General features: G+C 41.5%; 2 protein-coding genes across 3 annotated transcripts in view; both read right to left on the reverse strand.

The window, feature by feature from the left end:
• Esam (endothelial cell adhesion molecule) overlaps window positions 1-2,599 on the reverse strand; it is an 8,314-nt gene extending 5,715 nt beyond the window's left edge. Inside the window, exon 1 of the mRNA XM_010628715.3 lies at window positions 2,301-2,599. Coding sequence (XP_010627017.1) covers window positions 2,301-2,370 — 70 coding nt within the window. The 5' untranslated portion in view covers window positions 2,371-2,599. The remainder of the gene's footprint in view (window positions 1-2,300) is intronic.
• Window positions 2,600-9,677: 7,078 nt separating this feature from the next.
• Window positions 9,678-21,230, reverse strand: Msantd2 (Myb/SANT DNA binding domain containing 2). 2 transcript variants are annotated; one of them, XM_010628708.3, is made up of 4 exons: window positions 20,429-21,230; window positions 16,564-16,663; window positions 14,981-15,041; window positions 9,678-11,167 (listed from the first exon to the last, which is right to left on the reverse strand). In XM_010628708.3, the coding sequence occupies exons 2-4, from the start codon at window positions 16,637-16,639 to the stop codon at window positions 10,315-10,317; spliced, it is 990 nt and encodes a 329-aa protein (XP_010627010.1). In that variant the 5' UTR covers window positions 16,640-16,663; window positions 20,429-21,230; the 3' UTR covers window positions 9,678-10,314. The 2 variants fall into 2 exon arrangements, with proteins under 2 accessions (XP_010627010.1, XP_033620301.1); XM_033764410.1 differs by lacking the exon at window positions 20,429-21,230 and having other exon boundaries at window positions 16,564-16,819.
• Between the last annotated feature and the right edge of the window lie 1,582 nt (window positions 21,231-22,812).

Consider the following 22,812-nt stretch of genomic DNA (forward strand, 5'->3'; position numbering starts at 1 on the left):
CCCCCACCCGGTTCCTTGTACTTCGAAGCACCCCCCTTCTCATTTCCTGGCAGGAAACTTGTGGCCGGTGATAAGACAGAAGACAATGAAGGTGGGGTCTTTAGACCGGAGGCCTTACAGCCAAAAACAAGCCTCCCTGAAGGAACTCGACGCCCCTTGGGGACCTAGCCAGGCAGCCATCAGCTAAAGCAGGACACACAGGGAGCCTTCAGGCTGTGCCTGCTCTTACCCAGGCCTCTGTGCAGTTCACTGACGCCAGAAAGGGTTTTCACCAGGAAACTACTTGCTCCCTCCAGGGGCCCCAAGGACCGACTCCAGGTCGCTTATAATTTCACTTTGTAAAAGGTACAGAGAGGGGAGGTGGTTTAAAATACACAGGAATGGACACAAGGGAGTCCAGCAAATGCTCTCTGTCCCACCCTCTCAGTTAGAGAACTGAGGAGAGCCAGAGGCTGTTCCTCTCTCACCCCTGGGTGTCTGTTGGAACAGAAGCCCCTGTCCCAACTGGACATCCCTTTTCTCATGCAGCTTCTTGGGTGCCACTAGTATAGGAGTGGGCAATGGTTGGGTCGGAGCAAAGGACACAGGAGCCCAGAAAAAGGATCATTCTGGCTCACTGAGCCCAGAGTGAGGAGCAGGGAGGGCTGAAATGGGCCTGCTCCCCAGGGCTACTATTTTTAGTTTCCCTCTTCTCTGAGAAACTCCCCCTGCAGGCTTCTCACGCCCCAGGGGCATCAGTCTGAGCTGCCTAGGAGGAAAGCAGGGCAGGAGGATCTTACGTCAGGGCAAGCATGCAGGCCTAGCAGAGCCGGGTGCCTGCTCCATGTGGGTGGATTTAACACCCCAATGCTGGGTAACCCCGGGGGTTGCCTGTGGGAACAGTAAGTCTGGACCTTCAGTATGCAAGCTTAGGCTCAGAGCTGGGGTTGCAAATGAGCTGCAGGTGAAGCCCAGATAACAAACACAGCTTTTTTTCTCCTTGGCTAGGAGACCCACCGTCAGTGAGAGCAACAGCGGAGTGCAAAAGGGCAAGGAGCTGAGGTTGAAGTTGGGGTTGAAGCAGAGCTGAGAAGTTGAGGTATCCCGGATGGGGTCTATCAAATCTAGATAGCAGCAAGCTATCCAGGCTTTGTTGTGGCTGAGGGCCTGCTCAAGAGACCCATTTGTCTGGGAATCCTAGTACTTCATGCCCTAACACCACTGGTGCAGAACCAGACCAAAGCAGACAGAGACAGGAGCTAGGCAATACCATCATTTTGGCTGAATTTCACTTTGTGTAACCTCTTTCCTGTCCCCACTTACCCTGTCTTCCTCCAATCTGAGAAAAATGGGTTAAAGTTGAGGTCCCCAAACCTAGACGGGGCTCCCTGAAAGGGAATAGCAAAATAGCCTGGAAGGCAGCAAATGAACATCTTACAATGGGCTTTGTTCTTATGGGGTCCTTTTTTTTCACCAGATATAGCCCTGGGCTACCTCAGCTCCCAGGGAAGCTTGGTGCTCCTCAGGCTTTCAACACTTCTCCAGCCCTTGCTCAGAGAGGTTCCCTTCTTCTCCCGTTAACCCCTCTTCCCTTATTTCCCTTGTTCCTTTGTCTGGGAAATTAAAGGGGTGGTGGACCTGGAAGGGGAGGGGGTGCCATAACTGTTCCTCACAGCTTTTGAACCCTTCCCCCATTTCCTGTGTCCAAACGACCTCCCGGTCATGCTTTTGGGGCACCTCCCATTATTTCCAGGGCAGGAAGCAGGAGGGGAGAAGAGGGAGGAACTGGGTTGGGGAACTGACGTGAAGTACGTGTGTCAAGCCCAAGGTCCAGGGCATTCTCCTGGGATCTTGGCACCAGCTTGTGTGTGGGGTGGGGGCACACACGGGGACTAGAGTTAAGTCCTTAAGCTCTTTAGTCATTTTCTCATCTATCTATCGCCTTAGCTCATCCAGCTTTGCAGAGCTGGGGTGGAGAGTAGTGGAAAATGGTTCCCTAACTCACAACACGGGTAGCAGGGTCTCACCTGGAGACGCCCTTATCGAGGGGAGGTAGGGAGTGGAGGGGGAATGGTTTCTGTCTCATCCGTTATCTGGGTCTTGCCTGGAGAGGCCCTTACTCCGGCAAACTGGGAGCTGTCCCTTCTTCAGTGGGGAGAGAAATCAGCACCACCCGGTGATGCCGAGGGAAATGGGGAGGACAGCAAGAGTGCGAAGCAAGAGTCCAAGCCAGTTTCTCATCAGTGCCCAAAGTCCTCCCTCAGGGTCGCATTCACCCATCCTGCATCCCAAGTCCCCTCTAGGTCCCAGGTTTGACTCACCGAGAGTACTGAGCCCCAGGAACAAACACAGCGGCCAGTTGGTGGCAGGGGCTGCAGGCAGGGAAATCATGACCCTCCCTGGCCAGAACGGAGTCAGGGGCTCTAATTCCGAGACACACGGTCCGACAGGTGCCAAGGCTGCGAGACAGCCCGAACGTGCACTGGAGCCAAGCCACCGACCGTCACCAAGGGCGGCTCCAGCCCAAGTCCGCTCCTATTGCGGGTGGTGGGGTGGGGACCGGCGGAGATAGGGGGCGGGACATTCGAAGGGGCGGAGAGGTCAAGCGCTCCCAGGCTGGGCGAGCGGTGACCCGCGCGGGGTGGGGGTTGGGGATCTTCCAGCACTCGCAGGGCCGGATCCCGCCGCCTCTCCCGGGTGAAGCTGCAGGCTAGAGTTGGGTAAGCTGGGTGCCTCTGGAGGCTTTCAACACTCGAGATGCCCCTGGAGCCGGCCAGGCGGGCCAGAAGGAAAAAGGAGGGTCCTGAACCATCACACACACCCCGCCGGTGCAGGGGAGGGCTACTGGAAAGCGAGGCCGTTTAGGACAGCTTCAGAAGTCCGGGAACCTCCCGCACCCCGACACTAAACAAGCCTTGAGGCTTCCGCACGAATAACTGATTAACAAGGGCGGCCTTCGTGAAGGACCGGGAGGCCGAGTTTTCTCAGGGCAACGGTTCGGCAGGGTAGGAGCGCAGCGAAGGAAGAAGGCAGCGCGCCGCCCGAGTCTGCGCGATCGGACGCGGTCCCAGGGCTGCCCCGGGGGAGGCCTGGGACAGCGCCGCGCGGCGGGCACGCGGGGACTGACTTCCCCTCGTGGGCAGGGAGCACCGAGGCTCACTGCGGGTTTTCACGAACTCCTTAAAACCCAGGCCCGAAGGTTACTTCTACCCGGAGCTGGGAAGATTGGCCTAAGGTCTCCTCAAGAGCTGAGCGGGAGACAGACCAGTCCTGTTCCCAGCTCCTCATACCTGAAACAAAGTGCTATAGGCATAAAACAGACTGGGGAGGAGGGGAGGCTGCAGGAGGGTACACAGGACAAAATTTTCCGTTTCTTCTTTATTCCCGGGATCTTCACTGCCTCCCATCCTCACAGTGAGCAGCTCAGGCCCGCTCTGATCCTTTAATTCCCAGGACTAGATCTTGTTCGCTGTGAATTTAATTTAACCGCACCCCTTCTCCATCCCCCGCCATGTGGTCAAAAGCATCTCTGCGCCCTCTGCCGGCCGGGGCTCCTCCCACCCAAGGGCACTCACCTATTCATGCTTTCCACCCAACAGCCCCACCACCACCACCACCCCACCACCACCAAGATTCAAATCTTGGTCTGAAGCAGCGCTTCGCCAAGGAGCAAAGGTCACCCAGGGCAGAAAGCATAAGCATTGCCCACTGTAGGGGAACACGGTTGTTCATGAATAAAAGCAGCCAGGCCTACTGGATTCTCTATACTCCATTCACGCAGTTGTGGTGTTTTGTTTGTTTGGTACCGGGGATCAAACTCAGGCCCTTATGCTTGCAAGGCAGGAGGCAGAACCACTGAGCTAAATCTCTGGCCCACTTGTGGTGTTTTGACACTGACCTTGTGCGTATTTTTTCCGCCCAGTAGAGTGCTATAGACTTTCAGCTTTTCAACTGCTTTCCTAGTGTGACCTTCCTGGTTCCTCTTCAAATACTTGCCATGCTGTGGCTCTGAGAAATGCCTATGCAAACACTAGACTGCTCATGCCATCCCTGGAATCTAATACTAGGCAACAGTGCTAACTACAAGCCTCACATCCTTCTGCAGGAATTTACAAAACTTTGGATTGTCAAGATTGGGGGGGGCAGTCTGGTGGTTTGGTTTTCCTGTCATACTAAAATTTGTCTTGCTTTTAGTCTGCATTTCAAAGGAACTCTTGTAAATACCCTTCTGTAGTTTCAAGACCAGGGTTAAGTCACCCCAGGTAACTTCCAAAAAAAAAAGCAGTGCAAAACACTGTTTGTAACCTGGGCATGCGGCAGCAACAGCTGGCCACACAGGTGTGCTCATCCCTATCAAGCACTTAAAGTATGGGTTCAGCATTCACTCTCTGTAGCTAACTTCCCTGCAGAATCCAGATCTCCACCTGCCACACAGGAAGTGAAGCCACAACAAAAGATCTGTGCACAGTGACTGTTTCCATGTGAAATAGCAGCAGTCTTTTCAGGACTTTTACCCCAATCACAGCATATCTCACTGTCTCTTATTCCATCCACTTTTTTTCAGAGCCTGAGGGAATCAAGTAGTAGAAGTGGACAGAACATCTTCATTGCTCTCCAAATTTGGGCCAAGATGCATTTTAGGGTAAATATTGCTCTTTACCCTGGGGTACAAGAATGCTGACACAAATTATCCTTGCGTGACCTGGGAATTGATTAAACAGGTTGTGTGCAAGAGTTAAGTTCTTAGTGCATGTTTCTTTAGATCATACATCTCAGATTGTCCAAACTTTTCCAACTACTGATTCTTAAATTTGAATATTGTTATGGATTATAACCCTAAAGTTTCATGCACTCATAGGTGGGCTTTGGGGAGGTGACTGGATCATGGGTAAATTAATACTCATCAGTGGATCAGTTCACTGATGTGCTTACAGCTAAATGTGTTGGGAAGTGAATCCTGATTGGGTGGTGGTGGGTCAATGGGGCATGGGTTTGACTGGTACACTGTATCTCCATTCCTCCTTCCTTGATCCCGCTCTCTGCTTCTTGTCCATCATGCCATAAGCAAGCCTCTGCCATGTCACCCTACCTTGCAGCTATTGACAAAAACCTCTGTAAACTGTGAGCCAAATTAAACCTCTTCTCCTTCAGTTTGTGAGTGCTGGGTATTTTCTCAGCAATGAGAAAGTAACTAAGATAGTATTTGGTGCCAAAGAAGTGGGGTCATTGCTGCAAGGCTGCCTGACCATGTGGTTTAGAAACCCTTGGAATTAGCATACCGGAATTTAGACAGGTTTAAAGAGGCAGCCATAGAATGCTGTGAGTGGAGCTTGATGGGAGTCAGACTGTTGACTGCAATGCAGCTGGAAAATAGCAGGTAGAAAAGGTTTTGGAGGCCAGGGTTAGCTCAGCAGTTTGGTGGCCTGCGTTGCAAGCACAAGGACCTGAGTTCAATCCCTGGTACCAAGAAGAAAAACAAAACAAAACAAAAAAAAAACGGTTTTGGTCAGGAAGGACTCCGACAGTTGGACTTCAGGCCATATGTGTTACGCTCTAGTTAAAAATTTGTCTGTATTTTGCTTATGTCCTAAAACTTTGGGGGAGACTGAGATTAAGGGTAGTGGACTAATTAATCTGGTGGAGGAAACTTCAAGGCAGCCAAACATTCATGCTGTGGCTTGAGTAGTTTTGGTGACTTTTAGCCAGCTCCACATTATGAATCAAGAGCAAACAGCCCAGTAGAAAGATTTTAAAAGTTTGGAGTTTGGCCAGAAAAGTCCAATAAAGTTGGGGCCTGCAAAAATGGAATAGAGAACTTGGTTGCTGAAAAGGTTAGTATTAAAAAGAAGCCCTTCCACCTCCTGCCTCGCAAGTGCAAGGTCCTGAGTTTGATGCCCAGTGCTAAAAATAAAAAAATAAGCCCTTAAGTACTATGGAACAGGACAACAGGAAAAATGCCTTGAGGAAATAAGGCTCCACTTTTTGTAGGCTCAGAGTTGCAAAGGCAAATGACTGCTCTGAGAATAAAGCCAAGAGCACATGCTCCAGAATGGCAGCAGACTAAGGAATGGGAATTGAGTCCTGGGACTCAGTTCACTGTGCTCAACCATCCGGGCACTGAGAGGCCTCTACAACCACTAGCAAGACTCAAAAGGGCTCAGCTACTGCCTTAGCTAGCAGCAGACCTAAGCATCATCTATGTGGTGCTGGCTTTAGGCACATGCAGAATGTGAGTTATAGAATCAGGGAAGCATCAACCTAGATTTCAGAAGGCCAGGCAGTGAGTGTGCCCCTGCAAGGGTAGTGTGTGAAGCCAGAAGTGCAGTGATCTCAGGAACATGGATTATATGAGGAAAGCTGCAAGCAGTGAGCAAATCAAGCCCCAGAGAAGCCTAGTAGGCCACTTCAAGCAGTGCCATAGGGGTGGGGCCATTCAAGCCCTTTGGAGTTCACATCTCACAGACTGCCCCAGGTGCTGGACATGGAACTGTAGGGGACCAGCTTGAAACTGCACTGAGCAGGCTTTAGATATTGATTTGGCTTATAAATTTGGCTACTGATTAAGACTGAGTCTGTCCAAGGCCTGAGTGTGAATTGCTGACCTTTCCACTGGTGTTTGGAGATAGATTTCCCTATTCCAATGTCACAATGATCAATGAAGTTGTGACATCTCTATTAGCAAGAAAACACTGCAGCTGAGGAACTATGGCTCTGTGCAATCATTCTCTAACACTGAACTTTTAAGTAAGATAATGCAGATGGCTCGTTAGCTATAACCAGTAAGACAGCACAGGTGCCTTGTTAACTGTGACCTGTTCTTCACAGGTATATATAATTACGCCACTCTCGCAGCTCGGATCATTAAATGCATTTATTTCTATTCATTACATCTGCCTTCTTGCCCCATTGCTATGTTGTATAATCACAAATACTGACTAATCCAGAGCTCATCATCTTAGCTATGACAGCACTAAGATCAGGTGGTCTTTAGCCAGGAGAGTGCTAAAGATCAATTCCTAGCCCCACAAGTAATAAGCTATCATTCGTTCTTTATTCTTTGTATATTATTCTTTCATTCCCTGCTGTACCCTCAATCAGGTGACTGGGCATCCCCCAGTGACTGGTCGGGCTATTAGCCATGACATGGAACCACAGGATTTAATGTTTGCCTGTTGGGTTTCTGTCTTGCTTTTGCCCAACTGTTTTTTATCCCATTTCTCCTTTTTGGAATGTGAATACTTAGCTTATACCATTTCATGTTGGATGTGCTCAACTTTTTTTTTGCCCCCAGTGCTGGGGATGGAACTCTAGTTGTCCCCTTAAAGCTGCACACTCTCATAGGTGGTACTTTGGGGACTAGATCACAGATGCATAACTCATTAGTGGATCAGTTCACTGATGTGTTTATAGCTAAATGTGATGTTGGGAGGTGAAGCCTGATTGGGTGGTGGTGGGTCACTGGGGGAGTGGCCTGGAATGGTGTATTTCCCCTCAACCCTGTCTGCTTCTTGTCTGCCATGCTACAAGCAAGCCTCCTCTTCCATGCTTCTCTTCTGCCTTGGAGCCAACTGACTATGGACTGAACTTTCCATAAACTGTGAGCCAAAATAAACCTGTCCTCCTTCAGATTTGTGTGTTGGGTTTCTCTGTGACAAGAAAGTAACTAAGATGAATAGAGTGTCCCTGCCCCCTACACTGAAATCAGTTATAAGGCTCATTTAAGGTCTTAAAAGTCCATTTCTTGTTTATTTTTGTTTGTTTGTTTTTTGACACAGGGTCTCACTATGTAGTTGAGACTGACCTGGAAATCACTATGTAGCCCAGGCTGGTCTCAAACTCACAGTGATCCTCCTGCTTCAGCCTCCCGAGTGCTGGAATTACAGGCGTGTGCCACCATGCCCAGCTCTCCATTTCTTATTTTCAGCAATGCTTACAGTTATCTAACCTACTGTCTTTTCTAGGCTATTCTAACAAAAGTGACTGGGTACTTGTTATCAACAAACTGCCTTTTCAGCCTGCCTCCATCTCCCAGGGCACAGCTTTGTCATTTCCTTCCATGAGCCAAACCATGTCAAGCCAAAGGTAGTAAAACCTCAAATTGGATCTGGTCTTTGCCATCTTTTCCATGCTGGTCACTATGCTAGTCTAGTAATGCTCCATTCTCAGCAATGTTAGATAGGTCTCAAGCATCCTCACTAAATGTTCCTAAAATGTTCTACCCCCAGTTAAGTAAACAGCAGCAATAGGAAGTGGGATAGAGAAAAAAACATGTGTGAAATGTTAATGTAGTTTTTAGGACTGGCCAGTTGTAAAGTTTGGGGAATGCTAGGTAGTACTCCTAACAATGCTTTTTCCTATAGCACTTAGCTTTGAATACTGTGAGGTTATAGCTACAATATGGTCAATGCACCTCGGTCCGTATGACATAATTCCAAATCTCTAAGAAGAGCAAATTCATGAGAACTTCCCAAGGCTCCTATCTACAACCCATGTCCGTGGGAAAAGGTGCCACACACTCTCAGGATATGTATATTCTCCTGGAACTAGCACCTATTTGTAGCAGCTTGCATCAGAAAACCACCAACTCTATAAGCCCAGACTCAACATAAATCAAAGCCACCCTCTTGATTGTAAACTCTCTAGTCATTACAAAAATAAACATCAAGAAACCAAGAGATAGCAAAATGAGTAAAATCACTGAGACCATTCAGGTTGTGGGTAAAGAAAAAATTTTAACAATATGCAGTTTTATCTCCGTAAGTATTGAGAAATGGGGAGGACTGCAGCTCTTACCTGGATCTGCAGCCCATTTAACGTAGAGCAACTGAGAGATGTTGAAAAATCACTGAAGATAAATAAATGACCTAACAAGTTTTGCTATGAAATCACAGATCTAATAAACTACTAATAAACTGTTCTTACCTGAGTATGGTTTTTTTTTTCTGTTCTGGTACTGGGGATTGAAATCAGGACCTTGTGCTTGCAAGGAGGCATGGCGCCACTGAACTAAATCCCTGGCCCCAAAAGTATGATTCTGTAAGTAGAGTGCTGGCTGACCAATTAGAAGTTCTAAAAGATCTAAACATGACAGTTACTTTGCTAGTGGACTGATACCTTCTAATTTCCTTTCCTATAGGTCACTTTCATTCTTTCTCTCCCTGCCCCCTCTCTTTCTCTTTCTTTTTGGTTTTTTTGAGACAGGGTCTCACCATGTAGTTGAGACTGACCTGTAAATCACTATGTAGCTCAGGCTGGTCTTGAATTTACATCCTCCTGCCTCAGCCTCCCAAGTGCTGGGATTATAGGTGTGTGCCACCACGCCCGGCTTTGGGTCACTTTTTTAAATTCTTTTTTTTTTTTAATAGATGCTCACTTCCTTTTTTTAGACACAGCAAGACATCAACCTCACACTTGTACTCTTTGCCCCTGATTACTTAGTATAAAAGACAAGACATAAACATTTATGTTTCTAGAATTGGAAGAAATAGCTTAGTCATTAAAAAAAAAAAATCAAATGAGAGGGCTGATAACCTTTGGTACTCTTACAAGAGAATAACGACCCTGGTCACAAGGGTATAGAGAAAAAGTAGAGTGATCCTGCTGTTTCTTCTGTTCATTCATAGCAGTAAAGCCAAAACATAGTCCCCACAGCGAGTACTCTCCTACAAAAAGCTCAACTAGCACGCCAAGAGGCCAAGAATTACTTTAATTTTTTTTTTTTAAGTTTAAATGGTAACACAACCATAAAGTTGGTACATCACAGAAACAAAGATCTTTGCAGGCAACACTGATTGGAAATAGCAAAACAGTTGGTGAAAAAAATGAAACTCTAAATTATATACAATAGTAGCTAAAGGTGATATTGAAAAAGTCTTATTTTCTGTGTGACTCGAGATTTAACTTGCCATTATCTATTGCTTATTTATTCAGCATTGTAAATAATACTTATATAGAGACATAGAGATGTGTAAAAATGAAACATTGTGAAAAAAATACAATTTTTCAATTTCATATGAAACTCAAAGTTTTGTCCAATATGGAATGCACCTACATTTGTTTAATTAGGGCTCTAAAATTCATTTAAAAAAATTTTTAAAAAAGAAATAACTGACCCACCACACAAGTTTGTTATATATCTTGCTTGCTCAAAATGAGCATTTTCTGGTGAAGTCTGTTTTTTCTGCCCAAAGTCTACTATGATTCCTTAGAGGTTGTACTGGCCCAAATGTGGAGAGTCCCCAGGAAGAATCTGATGGCAGCATCTGAATGAGGAAGGGCCTGGGTAATGGAGTATGAGAGAGAGATAAGAGCCCAAATCCTTACGAAGGATGACACTCAGTTATTAAATTTTAAGGGGTATCCAATGGCTTTTTCCAGGCATTCAACTAAAGAGCCAGCGGAAAGAAAATCCCTCTCTACTTCTACAAACTTGATATAGATGGATTTTGGGGAAACGCCAGGATCCACAATACAGTTCTGAGACAAAAACCCATTTATACCAACCCAATCTTTGCTGAAGGTTTTGGTATTTGCTTGGAAATGTAAAAATAAACACTGCTGCAGAGTCCGAACCTCAGCAATTCCGAGGTAGCAATAGATAATTCGGGTGGGTTCTATTTCCACCTGTAATGAGGCTTGTGCTGACAGGGTTTCCAGGTCAACCCTGCCCTCTTTTCCTGGGTCCACAGAATGTCGCTCCATGTGGGGTGAGAGGGGCCTCTCAATACATTCTTCATAGCCAATGGCATAAAGGCCTGGACTTTTGGGAATGCCTCCTGGCAATAAATACTGAACAACGTTCCCACCAGTTGGTTTGGAGTGGGCAATTGGTATCCAGTCGATTTCCATGTGCAACTCCAGGCACCTAGCTTCACTAATAGTGATCTCTAAAAATTTGTAGTAAACATTTTTCCAGTTCATTTTTTGCACTCGGGTCATAATGATCCGACCTTCAGGCTTTTCAGAGTTGAAGTATTCCCGAAGTCGCTTGCCAAGGGGCACTTGGGAGCTGATCTCAGCATAATGGTAACGGATATCCTCTTTCCAACGGGTATTATAACCAATTCCAAAAATGGCCAGTTTATTAGAAAGATGGAGCCTTGAAAAATCTGTCCAGCTCTGAAACAGTTCCCATTTCAATTGTACTGACTCCAAAATCTGCACAATATTCTGCATGATGTCTCGCTTCCTAGAAAGAGAAATAAACATCAAATTTCTCAGATATCTAGAATATCACTGTCCAGGAGAACTTTCTATGATGACAGAAATGTTTTGTTATCTGTGCTGTCCAATAGCCACTAGAATTTAAACTGGCTAATGTCAGTGAGGTATTAAGTATCTACTTACAGTATATTTAATTTAAAATCACACTTAAATAGCCACATTTGACTAGTGGCTTCCATTATAGATAATCATTGTATTACAAATATAAAAAATACTCCTATGAAGTTTCCAGGAATTAATGATAAACTGCCTTCTATTACTTCTATAGTTGTGCTATGTCCAATTTAATACATATTAATACACAAGACTTGAAGATTTCAGAAGTTCAAGCTTTTTTTTTGTATGTGTGGTACTGGAGCTAAGACCCAGGGCCTTCACATGCTATATTCTACACTCAACTACATCCTCAGCTTTCTTCACTTGGGATCTTCCTGTCTCAGCTTCCTGAGTGCCTGGAATTACAGGTACATGCTACCACACACAGAAATCATGTTTTTTTTTTTTTGGTACCAGGGATTGAACTCAGGATCTTGTGCTTGCCAGGCAGGCACTGTGCAACTGAGCTACATCCCTGGCCCAATCATGATTTTTTAAAGTAACTACCATAATGCCTATGATGGCTCTCCAATCTAAGAGTCAAAAAAGATGCTTTACTCAGAAGAGCATCCAGTGTCACTTAAAATAATAGGCTAATTTCTAACCTGCAAATTCTGAAAAGTTCAATAGTTTTGGCCCATATACATATGCTATAGGAAACAACCAACTATGATTAAATGACCTGACTAAAAACATTTTCTACTTGTCTGAAATGCATTGGTACTCCAAAATTTAAAAGTTAGTATAAAAATCTGAGAATTCATATGGAAAAGGTCCACATTAGGCTTAAGGGTTTTTTCCCCCCAGTACCAGGGATTGAACTCAGGGCCTCACATTCGCCAGGCAAGTGCAGTGCCACTGAGCTACATTGCCAACCCTCTAGGCTTAGATTTTCAGAGAAAAAGATTCAAGACAATGAATTGATACTATTCCAGAAAATCCCTTTCTCCCCCCATCCTTTTTGTTTTGAGACAGGGTATTTCTATGGGTTCCAGGCTGGCCTGATCCTCACAATGTAGCCCAGGCTAGCTTTCAACTTGCAGTGATCCTCCTGCCTTAAGTCTCCTGAATGCTGGGATTACAGGCATGTACCACCATGCCTGGCCTAGAAAAGTTTATAAAGAAAGGCAAAAGTACAGAAATTATTTCAATTTTGAGTTATATAGTTAACAGGGAAAGATAACTTATAACTTGAAACTGGTATTTCTAACTCATAACTTGAAACTGGTTGTTTTTTTTTTTTTGTGGTACCAGGGATCAAACTCGGGTCCTTGCGCTTGTGGGGCAGGCCATCGAACTGCTGAGCTAAATCCCCAGCCCTGAAACTGGTATTTCATATGCTTTATTACATAAATGAATATGTAAACTCTAAGTTTCTTTCTCAAGTATAGCAAAACTTTGATGGTGAGATTGGTTTATTAAATATTAATTTGGCAACAAACTACCACATTCCACATCAATTATAGTTTTAATCTACAATTATACTCATTTGTCACAACTGTTCACAAATTAAGGCAAGAAAAGAGGGTTTGCTAACAGCTTTTTGAAGAAGCTGTGAAAGACAGAACTTTGAGCCTTCCCTAAATTTTCATCCTCAAGGGAAGGAGTTTTTGGAACATTCTGGGAAGGCTACACATAACCATTCTGTGACTGCTTACCCCTCTCGACTGTCTGTGAGATGATGATGAAGAGCAAGGGTTTTGTTATCAGCTGCTTCTTTAGCCAAAGACCGCCTTAAGTTTATCCTTATACTTTATCTTAAAGGCTTCTCAAGTGTCAAACTAGCCACCTATATAAAATCACTGTATTCCCAGGGAACTGTTCCTCTAATCAGAGGAAACAAAACACTAGATGACTTTTAAAATTATTTGACTGTGTTGTTTGGGAGGCCGTTACTTTCTGTGTGGCACTTTAAAGGAACTCTTTTGTACCTACCATCCTTCCTTGGCCTTTTATGAGATGGTTTATCAATCTCAAGGAGAACTACACCAGTGAGTTGGGATGGAGCAGCAATTTGTACCTGCTTGCTCACTGACGTATCTTAATGCCTGACACACAGTAGGTACTTGATAAACATGCACTGAATAAATGAGCACATTAGGTGATTATTCTTGGTGGATGAAAATGTTATATTTTACTACAGGTAATGTCAGCTCAGTTAATTCTACATATACCTAAGGAGGGAAAAAAAATCCACTGCCCCAAGAAGTTATGTTACCCAGCACCGTCACAGTCCTACATCATTAATGTTAAAGCCAGACACTGCAAAAAATACTTCTGAAAAAAAGGACTGCAATGGGAAACAGCCTATCAGGAAGCTCTTCAGAACTTCTCAGACCCTGAGCTAAAACCTGGAGAAGTGACAGCACAGCCTGGAGAATCCTCCAAAGCCTGTGAGTTTCCTCCCTGGAAGACCATGGCCCCATGCTGCTCTGAGTCCAAGGTTCATATCAGAGTTCTGAAGTTAAGGGGTCATAGTGACAACTAGACCCAGGAATTTAATAGCTCCTGAACAATATCTCTTGGTTTCCAAAGTTGCAATTACCAAGAAAGTTCAAGTGGTTTAAGGCTGGTGATACCAACTCTGTATGAAGCTTGAGTTTATACCCAGTTATACCAACTGGGCCTCCCCTGCAGGTCCAAAGTGGCTGTTAGGGAGAGAGAGGACATTTTAGTGGAACTGCCAGTAGTTTATTTTTTAGGGAATAGGAATTTGAAGTTATAGACTTGTAATAACTTACTTTTAAAAAGTTTCCTTTCCTTTGGTGCACTTTGATGTCACACTTTTGCAAGGTAACTAATTCCCATAAAGAGATGGTCTTAAACTTACTGATTTGTGTCATAAATTTTCACTGAGGAGCAAGGATAATGACTACAATTTTGGGAAGCAAATGATGCCTGAATGTCAGCACACCTTCTCCCCAGTAACACTAGGAATTCTTTGATTTCAAAAATGCTCTGAAAAAGAAATGAAGTTCACAAAAGGGTAATGGCAGTAGTGGTAGTTTGCTAAATAAAAGCAGTACACCTTTGCTATACCACTTATTATCCATCATTTTCCTTTTTTTCTCACCTTTTGTTTTTTTCTTCACTGTCTCTCAAACATTAAGATATCATGGTGGAATGAAAGACAAACTGCCACCTATTTTTAACTTTTAATGTATTTTCTTCAATAGATTTAATTAAGAACTTACTTAATGTTACTAGAAAATGCACTGTAGGGCTTGCAAGCACAAGGTCCTGAGCTGGATCCCCAGTACCAAAATATCTAGACATTCACATTCACATGTGGGCAAATACCATCAACACGCTTATTTTTATATAGTACATTTATTTCTTGTTGTATATAAAGTTTTCAACATTTCACATCACCACTGGAAAATTTAAACTAGAAGATAAGAAAGAAACAAACATGCTGGGTGTGGCAGTACATGCCTGTAATCCTAGCACTCAGAAGGTTGAGACAAAAGATTTGCTGTCTGGGCCACACAGGGAGTCAAGGCCAACCTGAACTACAAAGCAAGACCCTGCCTCAAAGCAAACAAACAAAAGAAAAAAAGAATAGGTACACTTCCTAGTGGTACAGCTCTAATTCTCACAGCAAGTCTAGTTATTTTCTGATCCTCCCAACAGTCATTAAACTTAGGCAGACACTTTGTGGAAAGGTGAAGCATCTACTTACTGTGCCTCTTCAGAAGACTCCTGTTTAATTTTTAATGTTCTCTTTGTGACAGGTATTTCATCTGAAAGGCAAAGATTTTGGGACAAATTATATTTTTTCTAAGTGGTAGTATACATTCATTTATGTAGATAAGTAACTACATTTACTATACATTTCCATACCAGGATTTCATTCTAGTGCCCAGTATTGTCCAATGCCAGATTTATATATGTAACTTTTATATGAGAATGTATACATTTATATGCAAGATCAGAAAGCAGTTCTACAAATACAAATTCAAGGACACCAGTGGATTTCTAGGCAGGAGCTTAAAACTTAATTTTATCGTAAACATGATTTTAAAAGAAGAATGAGAATAATTTTGTTCTGTTTAGATTGTCTATCAGTTTTACAGTGTAATTATTCCCCCAATACCAGGATCAGCATGTTTTGTATGCTATCCCATCAAAGGTTTGGTAACTTAACTTTCTATGGCAAAACCAGTGTTATGGGATGCCAAAGTAATTTAGACATTACTCTTGTGAAATTAAGAGGCAGTGATCATTTAGTATCTGTCCCTCTTATTCTTCTAATCTTTAAATCTCTTTCCTACATATTAGTCTTAGCTTTTAGCCTTTCTTCTCTTCCAATATTTGAGAAAATAAAAACAGAATTCTTAAGAATTATATTGTTAATTCTTTTTTATTTTGAATTAGCATTTCTCTATCATAAGGAATCCTATAAAAATAGTGCCTTAAGCTAGGGTAATACTTTTATAGTGTCAATTCTACACATGCTTCCTTGGGGACCTTGAATGTCTCACTGGGAAAGATGAATATTTACTTAAAAAGTGAGGGCTCATGAGACAACTTACTGTTAATATACAGTGGCTCCAACAGAAATCTGATCAGTACTTCCAGATTATGAAAATCAAAACTGAAGTACTTAATGCAAAAAAACTACTTATAGACTCTTAACTACACTTTAAAATTTAGATTTGACGGACAGGCATTTCACTTTCCGTCTGGATATCTTTACTGTGTACCAATCATTCTGCTACTATTGGGATGGGATACCTTAAGAAGTCTGAAGGAATATGATCACCAATGTAGCCTAGATATCATCTCAAGTCAAGGCTTCCTCTTATTTTTTGTTTAGACTAAAATCTGGGAGAGGACCTTTCCCACATGGCAGGCATAAAAGTATATGGAATGAGGGAATGAAAGGATAGATTCATTTATGGAAGTTGAGCCACAAGTCAATACTCTAGCAGGAATCTTACAATTAGAAGGTGCAAGGTAGAATCAAGTAAGATTCTACCTACTACAGGGCCTCCTTCTGTAGCTCAGAACTAGGGACTCTTCTGTCCTTAGGAATCTTGATGGTACTCAAATTATCAAGCACTAGCTAGATGTTTAAGGGTAAACCGAGGAGGCCCACATTCCCCAAACAGATTGGTGATATGCCTTGTGACGACAATGGGAACAGTATCACAAAGCATCACTCACAACAAGAAGTGTTACATATACCAGGCACGCGCGTGCGTCACACACACACACACACACTCACACTCACAGAGTTCTCATATATAGTAGCTTTCTTACCCAATTCCTGATCTGTTGGATAGCCATGGAGATCCTGACTGTGGTTTCCCCAGTCCTCCTGTGAATAGTCCTCCATAGTGCTGCCATCTGACTCCAGCTCCTGGTACAAGCCACTACTGTTAATAAGTACAGGCTGGCAGGGCTGAGCATCCCATCCTCCCTGACCAAACACCTGTTCCAACTGTTCAAATGTGTAACTGCTCTTTCTTTTCCCAACACCATGTTCTTTCACCCGACTGTAACACCTGCGAAGGGTCTAAGACACAAAGTCTTTTGTTATTCCTTTAAAGCTGTACTTCCTCTTCCAGATACGGACCACAGATATTAATTACTATTAGACAGACACAGACAGACAAACACAGACACATTGTTACAGGAATACTAGATTTCAAATTCATTATTATATTAGAAAAATACTAATATAGCATTTACTCAAACATGTTATAATTCAAACATTTTACAATTAATTATCCATTAAACAACAAGAAACATTAAAACATTATTGCATGTATCCCATACACATATTTTATACCCCCTCCCCCATTTAAAAAAGACTAAGGGGAAGAAAAAACAAGAAATACCAGCCAGCCAATAGGATGCACACCTGCCACAGAAGAGAGAGAGTTGCTATGTGCCCAGAATTTGGAAAAAGTGAGGGAAGGAGGACAGAAAGAAGAATTTCCCAAAGCAAAGAATATCTTCCTTATTTTTGATTAAGAAAGAAATGCAGGGTTAAAAAAAATTGCCTAAACAAACTACCTAATAAAGCATATATTTACATAGTCTACTCCTTATTATTTCACTATCTTTGTGGAAGCTGCTAAAATTTAATACAGAAGGCAAATCAATAACACAAGTTCCCAGTCTTAGACATCAATGACTGAGGAGTACACTATTTCTACAAATCCAAAAATAATACCTAAATACATTTTACTAGTCTACCAACTCATGCTAAACAACCAAACAAGACCAATAGTTTCTTTTCTTAAAGGAGGATGAAATAAGAAAATTATGTTACTTCTTTTTCTGTCACATGCATACAACAAATTATCAGCAAGCAAGTCCACAAATAAAACTAAATAATTTCATTATACTGTGCAATCCTTCAATTTTTTCCCATGGTCTTTATTTCTAATGCATATTTCTGATTACTAGCCCAGCTTCCTGAGTTTAATTTACATCTTATCGTATCTTGTATGATATTTCAAAAGATAAGAAATTAGTCCCAGCTTCCAAATTTAGTCACATCCAAGTTTTATTCCACCTCTGCCTCCTTTTGTTCCTTCTAATCTCTCTTCAATGTTATGTGTTTCACAGAATTTTGAGAGATGAGACTCTTTTCTCTAGTGGCTTCCAAATATTATCTAACTCAACTACCTAAACCCAGCTCACCTCTGACTTAATTTATAGGCATTAGCATGACTAGAAAGTTTTCGTAAAGCTGAGATACTTTCCATAAGTCAATATATCACCTAACTAAAAAACTCTCAACAATCTTCATAGATCTGTGAAAGTTCATTATCTTTAAATCACAGATAACAACCTACAAAACACTCTGTCAAGTACTTTATAAACCTATTCCTGGGGACCAGAAATAATAATAGTCAAAAGTAAAAAAGAGTACGACATACAGGATCTTCCTTAGACACAAATGGAGCAGAAATCAATCACCTGCCTTAGAACCAACCAGTCTGCCTCTAGCGCAAGCACCTGACCCATTTTCCCTTTCTTCAGACTTCTTTTAGTACCCCAAATAATGCTCAGAAATGAGGTTTCCAATAATGCAGTCTTTTAAAAAAGTGTTTCTTCTTTCTTTTTTTAAAGGACAGCCACAACCACATTAAACATAACTTACTAGGATAAACCAGACACATGATTTCGGGAAATAAGTGTCTTACAATGGAAGGAGACAAATGCCACAGCAATCTCATCTGACTATCTACATACTCCCCCTTCCCAGCACCCTCTGCCCTTTTTGCAGGGACGGGAATTTGTATTGCAAACATCTCCTGCCAATTTATTTTTATCTCATAATGTCTAGTTTCTGCCTCCAAGAACACCCCAACCACTCTTTTCAACTCCTTCAAGGTCCATAAATGGAGAGTCCCAACTCTGTCCCTTTTACCCTTCCAATGCCATAAATGGAGATGGAAACTGTGCCACTGTTCCTTCTTTCTAGCTGCCTAGAGAAAAGTATTTAGCACACCAAAGAGCTCAGTAAAGTCTACTCAGCTCTGTCACTGAGAGTTAATTCACAAGTAAAGAAATAAAACCAATGTTCCTTTGAAGGAAAGGATCATACTTGTTAGGAAATGAAATATATGTAAGAAAAGCCCCAATTTTTGATAGTATATGTGGTGAGAAACAAAAAAGACTCCTTCTCTTGGAAACCATCAAATTGAGCTTAGAATTTCACTTGATTTATATAATTGTAAATAACAAAAGTAACAATATTTAATGACTATAGATATAGAAGAGTCAGGCAATATGTTTTATATATCACCATAAAAGGCTAATGGATCTTACCACCTCTTACAGTATACTTTTGTAAAATATTTTTATAGAGCAATATGCTGATATATATAAAATATGTGGTGCCTGAAGGGAAGATAACTCCTATATCCATATAATAGTAATCTGATGTGTTGTAATAATGTTTAAAAGATTTTCAAATTGACTTTAATTCTCTCAAGATATAAATATACATAAGAAGCAACTTCTGTTTCAGTAAAGACCACAAATTAAGTTGGTCTATTAAATATACATCAACTAAGATAGAAAAAAGAAGAATTTAAACATTAGCTTCATTGCTACTATAAAGAAACACTGGGATTTTAAACTTAAGAGAGCTCAGAAATTGATAAAAAAGGATGTATGGAGATTATCATCACCCACAGTAAAATCAGAAAAGATTACACATTCTACATTCTCACTAACCAAAGCATATGATTAAAAGAATAGGTATCTGCATCGGCAGTCTTAAATAAACCAACTTAAAAATGTACTCTAAGTCTGAGATTAAAATGCTCCAGATTCCAGGCAAAACAGTGTCACCTTCCATCCCAGACAGCTATCAAATCCAACAGAACCTCAATTTGGCTGTCTTGGGAGCCACATACATCCTACTCAACACAAAACCTTGTTTCCCTTCCTTTACCTCACTTATCTTAGAAAGTTATAGCAATTTAAGCTCTGATTTGTCTTCACAAAGGTCTTGGAGAAAATGGATAACGTGCTTAAAATTATTATCAACGACTATACTATGCATGATTAAAAGTTATAACATTCCTTGTTATAAGAAATTTTGGGGGTAAACTGATATTATGTTTGCGTCTCCTCCTTGGAGGAAAAGCCGTGAGATAAGAAGGATAGAACTAAAATAAAGATAAGTTCATCAGATGTTCCATCCCTAGGAGTTTATGGATATCTGATTTGCAAGAAATGCGAGGTGAATATTTACTAAAAATTTCACCATTACAAATACTTAACTACAAAAGGAGAAGAACCAGAAGAAAGATTTAGAAGATGTCCCCATTACCAAAGCAGGGAGAAAAATAAGATGGCCGACAAATGACAATTTATAGGACAGCATGAAAAGTTTTGTCAAAGTTTAAGATTAGAGTAAAAGGAAATGAGAGAGTAAAAAGATGACATTCATTGTGGATGAATGCACAGGGAGTCTATGGGGTAGTGGGACAGGTAAACAAAGGCAGGAGTTTAGATTGGCAGGATTGGGGACTTTACGGTAGCAATGCAGAGAAAGACCCAGGGTTACAGTACACGTAACATTAAATACAGTGCACAATGCAGCTATCTTGCCAAAGTAAGTAAATCCAGTATTGGGTTGTATAAGCAGAGGAATCACATGTAAGCTATGAAGGTGGCTCTTCCTCTCTATTCAGCACCGGTGAGGCCACAGCTGGAACACAGCATTCAGTTCTGGGCATCGAACCAGCTACAAGAGAGGGAAATTGTAGAGTTCAGAAAAGGGCAAATAAAATAATGAAAGGCTTGGAAAATAAGATCTATAAGCAGGGCCAGTGGTTTCATCAAAGCCCTTCCTGACATTATTAAGTTAATTTTGGGGTGAGATTATGGTTTCCTTCCCTTCAGTCTCTTATATTCCCTCCTTCAACTTTCAGGAAATGGGAAGAATTTAATTCTCCCCTGGTATTGCAAAGTAGGGAGTAAACTAAATAAATCATGGAAGCATAGATCAACCAGTTCCACTATTGGCTCAATAATTTTCTCAAAGTCTCCCCCATTTCATACAATCAAAATAATTATCACAACAAAACCACAGCTCTAATTGAACAGAACATGAGTGGAACAGAGCATCTAATGGGAAGGAATAGAAACAGGGTGCAATAGCTATGTACATGTGCTGTTTAGAAAACATTGACCTGATCAGTCTAGGATGTCGGATGAAAAAGTCAATCTGCAGGGAGGACAGCTTAGTTAAAACAGCAAGAAACAATGTTATAAGAAAAAAAAAGCAATGAAACAGATTTTCAAATGTAGTTATCAAACTGGCCATATTAGAAATGGATTTCATACTTATCTTAGTCCTCTGCCAACTAACCATGATAAATCAGTAATTTCTTTAATCCAAATGATTAAAGAATAAGTTTATTTGTAATAAAAGCCTTAAGAATCACAGGTATTTGGGCTGGGAATTTAGCTCAGTGGTGCTGCCACCTGCCTCGCAAGCACAAGGACCTGAGTTCAATCCCTGGTACCAAAAATCAATCAATCAATCATTAAATAACATGTACTAAATAAGAGATGGGGAAATCACACTGAGGATTAATCTCCAGTGACTGATTTTCTTATAAAAGTGTGAAAAAACAATAGCTCAAACTAAGGCAGATGGCTATTTTGAAGCAAAAAAAAGTTTTCACAAAGTAGATAATTTGTCTTTCTTTAAAATTATGCAATTGCTGCTATTACTACTTGCTCTTAGTTAACAGACATCAAAACATGTTTAATATTTTTAAGACTTAACATTTTTTTAATTAGCTGTATTGTTACTGTAGGAATGAAAAAAACTTAAAACAGAAATAATAAACACATTTCTGCACATAGTAAGGGAGATGTTAAGACTCCAGTATAAATTCCTACACATAACTTGACACAAGAGCTATAAACTAGTGACAAGAAAGGCACCTAAGGCAAAACCTCGTGGGGCCATCAGAACTTTTACTGCTCATTTTATTAGGTTTTAGGTACATTAAATATGTCAAACTAACTTGCCAAATGCCTTAAGTCAGTGGAAGTGAAGCTGTGGCATGAGTGCCACAGCGGGTTGTTTGTTATTACTGAAATCTCTAAAAGGATCTCCATCACTGGCCTAAATGTTTTAAAATAAACTAAAAGAAAAACTTCAACAAAACAAAACCTAAAAGAAAAGTATAGCAAATTTATTTCACACTCCCTCAATTCTTAGTCCTACAGAGCAAGTTTCAGAAAGTAAAAAAACTGTTTCATTCTTTTCCTTTTCATCTCTAGCACAGAGGTTCTTACCCTCTTTAGGTCACAGATCCTCTCCCCAGAAAAATTCACACACACACCAATTGTTTAATGAGCCTATACAAGAAGCTCAGCTTAAAAATCTCTGCCCTATACTATGTCAGTTTTTCTTAAAAGATTTTAACATACATTAACCAGAAACCCTAAAATAAGGTAGAATTAATTTGTATATAGATATTCTAAAGATTGGCACAACCAGTTTAAATACAATTAACCAATCTGCCCAGTATCTTGCTCAATTAGATAAAGCACATTTGTATTTTCTTTAGGAAATAAATTTAGTCAAATCCACCTTTCTTTTTTTTTCTGTTAACTTTCCCTTGCTATAATATACTTGAGATAATCAACTTTGTTTCCTTTTTTTATTAGTATATATTTTGACACATAATGATGGCATTCACCTTGGGGAACTGGTACATTTATCTTTCCTTCTTAAAGAGAAGGGTTCTTCTCTCACTACACTGCCCAGGATGGTCCCAAACTCCTAAGCTCAAGAGATCTTCCTGCCTCAATCTCTCAAGTAACTAAGACTACTATAGGGGCACACAACCATGCCCAGCACTACCGTTTCTTGAAGGAAATAATTCCTATCAATAAAAGCACATGAAGATCCAACTTTACTCTTCAGAACGAGGCAACATTTTTCAGTTGCTGGGCAAGATATCTTTTCCAAAGTACTAATTAAGCAATATTAAAAATTCATTCATTATGCTGATTATC

The sequence above is a fragment of the Fukomys damarensis genome, unplaced genomic scaffold (genome assembly GCF_012274545.1).
Source record: "Fukomys damarensis isolate Sample0158 unplaced genomic scaffold, DMR_v1.0_HiC HiC_scaffold_16, whole genome shotgun sequence".
Classification (NCBI taxonomy): Eukaryota; Metazoa; Chordata; class Mammalia; order Rodentia; family Bathyergidae; genus Fukomys; species Fukomys damarensis.

What these genes read in the sequence shown, in the direction of transcription:
- Msantd2 (XM_010628708.3), bottom strand. Translation starts at nt 16,639, where the DNA reads ATGGAGGACTATTCACAGGAGGACTGGGGAAACCACAGTCAGGATCTC. An exon ending in TCCAACAGATCAGGAATTGG is followed by an intron (nt 15,042 to 16,563) that starts GTAAGAAAGCTA and finishes TTTGCCTTTCAG; the next exon opens with ATGAAATACCTGTCACAAAG. An exon ending in GAGTCTTCTGAAGAGGCACA is followed by an intron (nt 11,168 to 14,980) that starts GTAAGTAGATGC and finishes TTCTCTTTCTAG; the next exon opens with GAAGCGAGACATCATGCAGA.